Source organism: Agrilus planipennis, unplaced genomic scaffold (assembly GCF_000699045.2).
Source record: "Agrilus planipennis isolate EAB-ADULT unplaced genomic scaffold, Apla_2.0 scaffold2, whole genome shotgun sequence".
Classification (NCBI taxonomy): Eukaryota; Metazoa; Arthropoda; class Insecta; order Coleoptera; family Buprestidae; genus Agrilus; species Agrilus planipennis.
Genome location: NW_020442464.1, coordinates 2,248,492 through 2,258,816, shown reverse-complemented (window position 1 = coordinate 2,258,816; position 10,325 = coordinate 2,248,492). Strand labels below are relative to the sequence as shown.

The 10,325-nt window shown below is 36.4% G+C and overlaps 1 protein-coding gene across 1 annotated transcript in view; it reads left to right on the top strand.

The window, feature by feature from the left end:
* Positions 1 to 6,753, top strand: part of LOC108734696 (triple functional domain protein-like) — a 40,217-nt gene extending 33,464 nt beyond the window's left edge. The window contains exons 3-4 of the mRNA XM_025980997.1: positions 5,829 to 5,991; positions 6,049 to 6,753. Coding sequence (XP_025836782.1) covers positions 5,829 to 5,991; positions 6,049 to 6,753 — 868 coding nt within the window. The remainder of the gene's footprint in view (positions 1 to 5,828; positions 5,992 to 6,048) is intronic.
* Positions 6,754 to 10,325: the final 3,572 nt, after the last annotated feature.

Below are 10,325 nucleotides of genomic sequence, written 5' to 3'. Positions count from 1 at the left end.
ACAACAGCAACAATTTTTTCCTCATTAACTTGAGGTAATTTATAGTTGGTTCAAATGGAAAATGAATTTACACATTTAATATATGATATATTAAACATTATTCTTATCATAGTGTTACATCAAATATTGTTCACTGTTAACAAATATTTAAGGATGAAAGATTCGCTCAGGATAGGAAAGAGTGGAGGTGCGTGTCCAACCAGTCTTAGGACTAACAACTCTATAATGATGATTCCAAAAATGTATCATCCATTTCTAGAATTAATACACCCAGTTTCTGGCCAAGTTTATCCAACTTTACAAATTAGCAAGAACCCAAGCATTTGGACTGTATATTCAAAATTTAACATAAAGTCAGTGGATGCAGTCCCTTAGAATTATACCTCTTTACTGTAGGAACGACAACATTCCACTAAGTATTAGCGCTGATGTTACTGAAGGGATTCACATCGATATTTTATAAAAGGAATACATGCATTAGAAGAGAAAAAAAAATCATTTTTATAAGTATATGTCAAACTAATAATGACTCGGTCACATATTCGAGATGCCCACGGAGTTAATTCCAGCTCGTCCATTAATCTTGCAGGGTGTTTTATCGCCGTTTACATGCACATTCAATGAAAATACTGTAGAAATGGTCACATTTATATTGTGCCGTCAGGTGTAACACTGATTGATATTTATTGTTATCCAAAACGTAGTAGTGTATGCGCGTATATGTATGTAATCCGGACTGGACTAACAACTTATAAAAATCGGGAAAAGCTGTTTAGCACACATTTCGTCCAAGAAGGACTGCAACTATGACTACTAAAAATTACAATTTGTTAACAACTTTGGAATTACTACACTCCAATAAGATTGAATATTAAAATTAAATTTTTTGTCTTTCTTTTTTTAATATTACAAGTAACACGTGCTTGTATTTGAAGGAAATAATTTTCATGATTATTTTTCCACGGAAATCGCCACATATTGTAGATTGAGGTTGCAAGTAGAGAGAAAATTAAAGTAGGTATAAATGGATTTCTGCCATTAACTTTAACAAGGGCAATTTAAGATTTTAATTCCTAATGGGAGCCAGTGCTACGTAATCGTGAGACTTGACCATTATTTCTGAGGTTATCGCGGCGTGGCGAACGGTGGAATGGACGCATCGTATCGTATCGGTCGCCGTCGCGTCGGACGCGTACGCGAAACAAGCGAACAAAAAAATGAATAAAGTCGTCGACGAGCGACCAGTAAATGACTAAAATGGCCTTCGTGCCTTCCAAGAAGAATAAAAAGCCGAAAGGAGAGTCGAGCGGCCGGCAGAAAACTTTCTTATTAGGTGGTTTCGCTGATGATGTTGCTCGCGAATAATTTACTAGTTTAGAACTTGGTTTGGGTACGCCAAAATGCACGCGCTTTTACACTTTAGGTACCTATAACTTGATAACTAAGATTTTCGAAGAAACTCTGAAAGCTCTTAGCAAGAAAAGCATTCTTCCGAAACAATTTCATCTAAATTTCATGATATTCTTCAACTGAAAATGAGTGATAACCCAATCTTTTTGTTTCCCTTTCAATTTCCTTCTTGGGCTTAATTTTTTTTTTTCAAAAGTATCAGAAGAAGCCAAGTCTGCAAAATACAGTGCTGTCAGCACAGGGGAAAGTAGTATTACGTAGTTGGTATCAGCAGTTTGTCATGCTGAAGTGTACGATGTGTTGCATACCTATTTACAAACAATTTTTTTTTTTTAACACAAATTGTTCACAAAAGTGAATTTCGACCACTCGAAGCAGTGACTAATAGGGGGGAAGAACCTATTTTATTTTGGCTTATCATGCTGGTGGCCGAGCGGCATGGCCTAGACGTTTAGACCATTGCTTAGCATTCGGGAGGACGCTGGTTCGATTCTAGGTCCGTCTGCCTTGGCCCAAGTTTTTCTGTGGTTTCCTTGGATCACTTAAACAAATGCTGATACAGTAATAAATAATCCATAGATAATCTTTCATTCTTTTCTGTCTTCATTTCGTTCGTTTCATCTTTCTCATCCGAACCACCACGCAACCATTCTCATGATTCCTGAAAGGAGACTGAAGGGGTCTTCCGCCCTACCTTCTGGCATAGTCCGGAGGGACTGCCCACCCACCAGCATTAGTGGCTGGTAGGAATGAAACACCCAAAAGTTATTTTTGTAGTTTCATGCTGGTTCACCTTGTACAAACTCTTGACTCAACANTTAGGTACCTATAACTTGATAACTAAGATTTTCGAAGAAACTCTGAAAGCTCTTAGCAAGAAAAGCATTCTTCCGAAACAATTTCATCTAAATTTCATGATATTCTTCAACTGAAAATGAGTGATAACCCAATCTTTTTGTTTCCCTTTCAATTCCCTTCTTCGGCTTAATTTTCTTTTCAAGAGTATCAGAAGAAGCCAAGTCTGCAAAATATACTGCTGTCAGCACAGAGGAAAGTAGTATTACGTAGTTGGTATCAGCAATTTGTTATGCTGAAGTGTACGATGTGTTGCATACCTATTTACAAACAATTCCTTTAAATTTAATTTTTTAAATAATTTTTAACACAAAGAATGTGATTGAACAAATTGTTCACAATAGTGAATTTCGACCACTCGAAGCAATGGTGTTAACAGTTTCGAGCTCACAGTGACTGATAGGGGGAAGAACTTGTTATATAAAATTTAATTAATGTGGCTGTATTTTGCTGGTGACAGAGCAGCATGGCCTAGACATTTACACCATTGCTTAGCATTCGGGAGAACGCTGGTTCGATTCCAGGTTCGTCTGCTTTGGCCCAAGTTTTTCTGTGGTTTTCTTGGACCACATAGGCAAATGCTGAGGCAGTAATATTCCACAGATAAACTTTCATTCTCTTCTGTCTTCATTTCCTTCGTCTCATCTTTCCCACCCACCCATTCTCATGATTCCTGAAAGGAGACTGAAAAGGTTGTTTCGCCCTACCTTCTGGCATAATCCGGAGGGACTGCCCGCCCACCAGCATTAGTGGCTGGTAGGAATGAAACACCTAAAAGTTATTTTTTTAGTTTCATGCTGGTTCACCTTGTACAAACTCTTGACTCAACACATTTGTATCAGTGTTATACGCTAAACGCTGCTGCAATTCTTACCAAATCTTTTGATGAAAAGATGTGTAAATATTCTTCCACCCAAGCAACAGGTTTTACTCTCACTATGTAACAAGAAAATTTAAAGCATTCTGATGCTGGCGCTCTTTTCATCTGACTCACTACCTCATGAACATTTTTGTGCACGCGTTCGGAGTTTTAGGACATTTTTCTCCCAGTTCATTTAACTTGCATTCCTAATTAACAACTGGAATTTCATGCAACACAATAAATTATCTATCCCAGAACCAGCGGTAAAATAGGGCTGTGTATGTAGTAGGTATAAATATTTGATAACCTCATGAGCTTTCGTATGCGCCTAGACAGACCTTGTTGCATTCATGTTGTAAAGTGCATTACGAAAACATTATTAACGTGGTGCTAACCATACAATCTTACACAGCATGTACCTAGACAATGCCGATGAATGTATTTATGGGGTCGGGAGCCAGTGCTACGTAATCGTGAGACTTGACCATTATTTCTGAGGTTATCGCGGCGTGGCGAACGNTGACATGGGTCTAGACAAACGAACTTTACAAGTAACAATTTGTTATTTTATCCACAGGTTTGTTCAGTTTTGGATAGTTTAGAAAGGGAATACAAAAGGGACGAGGATTGGTGTGCCAACGCCCAACAAACTGGAACAAACGTGGACAAGGCAACTGCAGTGTCCCAATTGATAAATAAGCATCAGGAGCAAAAGGAAGCTTTTTTGAAAGCTTGTACATTGGCAAGGAGAACAGCTGAAACGTTCCTGAAGTACACGACCAGGAGCTTACAGTTTTACAATTATCCTCCAGGTGCCGGTAATCACGAAAGCAGGGTGAAAGGTATTTTAGAGAAGCTTCTAAACCAAGAAAACAAAGTTCTGGAGCATTGGACGCAACGGAAGAAGAGGCTAGACCAATGTCAACAGTTCGTTCTTTTTGAAAGATCTGCCAAACAAGCCATAGAATGGATACATGATACTGGTTAGTACTTCTTCTTTTTCATATTTTTTTATAATTGCTATTCATCATCATTATCATAGGGTCGTCAGTACTAAAACTGGCTGGATAATTGCTATTAATAGCAGAAAAATATAACGATGGAAATCTTTGAGACGTTTTAATAGCTTCATAACATACCATTATAGCGCTGGCGTCATAAAAATTTATTGGCGATTCATTTCTATTCATTGACGTATTTCTATCGTAGTAACAATAGTTCCTTTGTTTTGAAAAAACTAATTGACAATTTTTTCGTACATTAACATAATTGTGATTTCTTTTTGTCGTAAGTGCTTTTCCGATTTCCTGTTTTTCTGTATTTGGAGTCATGTTGAAAGAACATTTTAATGTCAAAAAAAATGGGCTCAGAAAGGAATATATTTTTTGTCTTTCAGGTGAATGTTACTTGATAACTCACGTATCAAATCTTGGAAGCAGCATTGACGAAACGGAAAGTCTACTTAAAGAACATAACGAATTCAAGGGGACCGCCAAAGAGACCAGAGAACGCGTGAAGCTTCTCATTCAGTTAGCCGATAGTTTGGTGGAAAAGGGCCATGCCCATGCAAACGCCATCAAGCAATGGGTCGCAGCAGTCGACAACAGATACAAAGATTTCAGCTCAAGAATGGACAGGTACAGGCAACAGTTGGAAGACATGCTCGGTATTCAAGCAGAAGAAAGCGAAAAAAAGGAACTTTCAATTGACAGGAACTCAGATCCTTCTTTGGAAGCCAAAGTCAAGGAAGCTGCTGCCAAAGAGCTGAAAGAGCTTAACGAGGAGAAAAGGAAATCTGCAAGAAGGAAAGAGTAAGGCTCATTGCATACATCTAAGACTTTTTGGTTAGTACCTTTGTTATTATAATGCTATTTTTGTTGTTGCAGGTTCATCATGGCGGAATTGCTCCAAACAGAAAGAACTTACGTTAAAGACTTAGAAACTTGTATCAAATACTTCCTGAACGAAATGCGAACAAGTAGTTACGTCCCTTCCAATTTATTGGGCAAAGAAAATGTCATATTCGGGAACATGGAAGAAATATACAATTTCCATAACTCAGTGTTTTTGAAAGAACTCGAAAAATACGAGACAATGCCAGAAGACGTGGGCCATTGTTTTGTCACGTGGGCGCAGAAGTTCGACATGTACGTTTGTTACTGTAAAAACAAACCTGAGTCGAATACTCTTCTGGTACAACATGGAGGAACATACTTTGAAGAATTACAGAGAAAACATAAAGTAGAACATCCAATAGCTGCCTATTTAATTAAACCAGTTCAAAGGATAACGAAATATCAGCTACTGTTGAAGGACCTGCAGTCTTGTTGTCAAGAAGTTATGACGTTATATTGATTCTGTATATGAGACCTGTTTCGTTAAAATAGTCTTATTAAAACCAGTCTACAAAGTTCGTTAATTTAACACGGTAAGCACATAAATCGTTGGTCTTTGGAAAAAGTTTATCCCTAATATGACAGAATCGGTTTTAATAACCTGTCACAACTTCTTTAATGGAATCGGAAAATATAATCAAGACCCCCGATAAATCTTAATTAATAATTAAAAACTGCTTCGTTTCAGATTTGACCAATAGCAAACATATATAAATGCTATAATAAGACACTTTTTCACCTACATGCTTTTACTTTGCACAAAATTTTCCGATTTTATTTAATTGTCGGGGTTTTCTTCATTACAGGTCTGTTGGTGAAATGGACACAACAGGCTCAGTATCAGCAGTCGAAGCAGCTTTAGATCGATTATCAAAACAAAGAAGTGATTTGGAAGAACTTTGGGCAGCTAGGAAATTAAGACTCGACCTATGCTTAAGGCTACGTCTCTTTGAAAGAGATGCGTTAGAAGTAAGAAATCTTGTGCTGCATTTGCAGCGTACTTATTAAATCTTTTATCATTTGCAGGTTTCCTCGCAGTTGGAAATGTGGGCCGAAGAATTGCAACACAGCGAGCTAACAAGGGACATAGCAAAAGCGGAACAATATCTTCGTTTACACAACGAGAGCGTCAGTCAGATGCAAAACACTACGTTCCAAATCCTACAACAAGGCCAAGAACTGGTGCAAGTTTTTGAAAATTCTGGCATTTGTATAATGGCAGACACCCAGTACAACGCTCAAACCAGAGTGCAGGTTCTCTTGGAGTTCTTGCACGATCGCGAGGCAGACCTCGAGGACCTTGCCGAAATGAAAAGAGTCAAATTGGAACAATGCATTCAGCTAAGTCAGTTCCAAAACGACGCCAACCAAGTCATAAGTTGGATAAGAAACGGGGAAAGTATGTTAATGGCCAGCTTCGCGATACCAAACAGTCTAGCAGACGCAGAGCTTTTGAAGAAGGAACATGAACAGTTTCAAGTGGCCATCGAAAAGACTCACACATCAGCAGTGCAAGTCAAGTACCGTGCTGATGCTTTAATTAATGCCAATCACTATGATCCTCAAAGCATAAAGGACATATCTGAAGAGGTTACCAAGAGGTGGCAGCAGCTCGTCACATGTGCCGAAGAAAGGCACAAACTTGTTACTGCAAGCTTGAATTTTTACAAAACTGCAGAGCAAGTAAGTTNTAGGATATGCAGGGCCGCAACAAGGGGGGGGGGGCCATAGGTGCCTGAGCATCCACTCAATTGGGCTGGGCACCCATTCAATTCCAGTCGATAATCCAACTTGAAAGTTCGTTTCAAATAGTTCATGATCGTAAATGAGCAGCCGAACTCAATCTTTTCAGCTGATACACACCCGCAGTATATAAATATTTATAATATTATGATGGGAGCACCCAGTTAAACTGTAACGATGTTGCAGGGTGTAATGATTTGTTTAAAAGATTTTGAAAGTTCGGTTAGTTAATAGGAAAAGGCAACACGAACGAAGTGTCCTTTTATTTCAAAATTCGTCTAGTTGGTCAGTTTCGATGCCCAATTGAGCTGTTTGTTATTATTAATAAGTATTTATCTGCTCGCACTAAGGGATGGTCAATCCTCTTGATCTTCGTTCAGTGCCCAAATGGTAAATATTTTCAAAGACTAGCCCTGTAATGCATCCAATTGAGTTGAACCTTTTTTTGTTGGTCCAAAAGTACCGACAACGAAATGAGTAATTTCTATGTTCGGTGAACTTTTTACCGTACCTGTATAAGAAAACGTGTATATGAATTTTAAATGAAGCTTTTTATCACTAGATGGCGTAAATGTAATAAAGTGTACCGTTTATTGATTTTCAGTAAGGGGATGAAATCTTAAATAAATAACTATTGGATGAATTGACCTGGAATTTGTTTTAAAATATTGATTTTGTATCTTACAATCTCAAAATTAATTCATACACTAAATATTCGTATATAAAAATTAAATATATCATTTCGTTAGACTGGATTAAGAATCCCCAGTAATTGTAACTATTTCCTTTTTTATCTTCATTGTATTTAGTGTTTTTTTTTTTATTACTCATTTCATATAATTTTTTTATAGTTTCTTAACCGATCTTTGAAGACTTTTACCTTATCTAATACATCTAACAATAAAAATTAAAAATACATTGTTCTTTTGAAATTTTATTTATTAGGTAATGAAAATGTACTGATGGTAAATGTGCATTGCAAAATCGTCATAGGTGGCAAAATAAACTGTATAACATTTTCGTTAACTTGGCAAGGAAGTTAATCATTATTGTTTCTCTTTATTGGATTTTTTGTATCGTTTTCAGGACGGTCTAGACGTAATGTTAAACGTCCCCAAGAAAGCCAATGACGCAATGCACTTATCTTTGTTAGAAGGTTGCGATGTGTCATCGGATAAGCTGGGAGAGGTCGTCTTACAAGATGCTTTTAGTGTATGGGATCCGAAGCAAATTATACGTAAAGGAAGAGAACGTCACATATTCCTGTTTGAATTGTATCTCTTATTTACCAAAGAAGTCAAGGATTCTTCTGGAAAAGTAAAATACATCTATAAAAATAAACTTATGGTGAGTTGACATTTATTACTTATTAGTATCTTTAACGTATATTAGTTGCAATGTAAACTAATTTTTTTAATTGTCGACGTTTCGAGTGAGTATTCGAACTTCTTCAAGGTTCTTAAGAAACATATGTTTAGAACTGCTGCTATTACTTGTGCTAAAATTTTCTACAATTCCGATCTAGATAAAATTTATTGCTTTAAACATATTGGACATAAAGCTACGTTTGTAATCTTTATTTTGTTTTCAGACTTCCGAATTGGGTGTAACAGAACATATGGAAGGTGACGAATGTAAGTTTGCTGTTTGGACAGGTCGAGCTCCTATTTCCGATTACAGAATAGTCCTTAGAGCGTCTTCTTTAGAGACGAAGCAGTTGTGGGTCAAAAAATTACGCGAAGTTATACAAGAAACGTATTTCAGTGGGGCACTGCCTTTATCTTTGCCTAAGAGTCCGGCAAAATTGAAACCACAGAGTCAGAGGTCGAGCAGGTATGTTCAAGAAATTAAAAATAATAAATTAAGGTCCATTTTTGGTTTGGTTCAGTCACTTATAAAAGTCGGGGAAGGGGGAGTCCATCTGGGAGTTAAAGTCCTATTACGTAGTCAATTTAAAATTGAATTCCTAAAACTTTTATAATGCACATGTTGCATAAGGGCTCGGTGAGGGAGGAGGGGTCAGGTCAGGACTTGCGGTACGGGGGGAGTGGGAGAGAGGAGGTGACGAGATTGTCACAAATTGGCAAATTTTGCGTTAAGCGATTTATAAACAGCCCTTTTTCGATATTTTTTTTTGTTTTGTTACTGATACTACATTTTGGAATTTTTTGCAAATTTGACGTGTAGATTTGGTTTTATTATTTTTTTCTTAAAAAACAATTTTTTTCCATTACAGAGATTTTGAAGAATGTAATTCCCTCGACGAAAGTGTAGAAAATTTGGATAGAAATTCTTTGGCTTCGTTCGGATCGGGAAATACGACGGACTCAGATAAGGTAGGATTTTTATTTTCCAGAATCTTATTTGTTCGTGGTGGTCTATTGTATAATATTTTACCACCATTTTACATAATTATTTCTTAAAAGTCAAATTAACCCGCTCAAATCATAAAAAAATTGAAATTGGAATTGGAATGAATACGTATCAATATTATATAAGTCCTCAAGGAAAATCTAAACAATCAGATTTTGTTTTTGTATGATACATATATTTTCTCTTATGGTAATGATAATTATGATCGAAACTGTTATCTTTGTCGTCTTTTCAGACACCAAAATTTTTTAGTAATCGTTTTTTAATACTTTTGTTCGAACAAATTTACATTAAAATAATTATCGATTAGTTATCTATCGACGTTTTAACTATTAGTTCCTATTTATCTCTTCGTTCAGTGGCTTCTAGGCTAATCTGTTTTTAATAGATAAGCTTTGCAACATACTGGTAGTTATTTCTACCGCTCTGACTACACCTTTTCAATATGTATTGTTTGTCTCACTCTTCAGACTACAGCATAATTTAAAAAACCTTCCTATTCCGTATGGGGGGAAGTTTGACGCTCCTAACCCTCTTCGGTACCTACGTCAGTGTTACTTCTCACGATATATATTTTTGTATTTGAATTGAATTTTATTGGATGTGAAAAGTATTATTTTAATGTCACTAGGGCATGACCTCATGACCTTAGTGCATAAAATATGTGGGTAGTTATTTTATACGTATCTGTGTGTACGGTTCGATGAATAACCCTCTATTAAAGATCCAATATCGTGAAAAATGACTAGCAGGCAGATCTTTAAATAACACGTAAATTTACTTTTTCCCAGATGGTAAATTTACGGTATTAAACAGGGTACAAATGAGATAACACGATAGATCCAGCCATTTCTATTTTTGTACGGCACATTGCTAAAATTACGACCACACAAAACTAAAATTACCTATATATATATATATTGGGAACTTTTATTTGTACTTTCATCTTTTGCCCTTTGGTATAAATTTAGAAAAAACTAAGAACTCNGATAACACGATAGATCCAGCCATTTCTATTTTTGTACGGCACATTGCTAAAATTACGACCACACAAAACTAAAATTACCTATATATATATATATTGGGAACTTTTATTTGTACTTTCATCTTTTGCCCTTTGGTATAAATTTAGAAAAAACTAAGAACTCTCCATTAGAGAGTTTGAGATGATTTTTACCAGTACATTA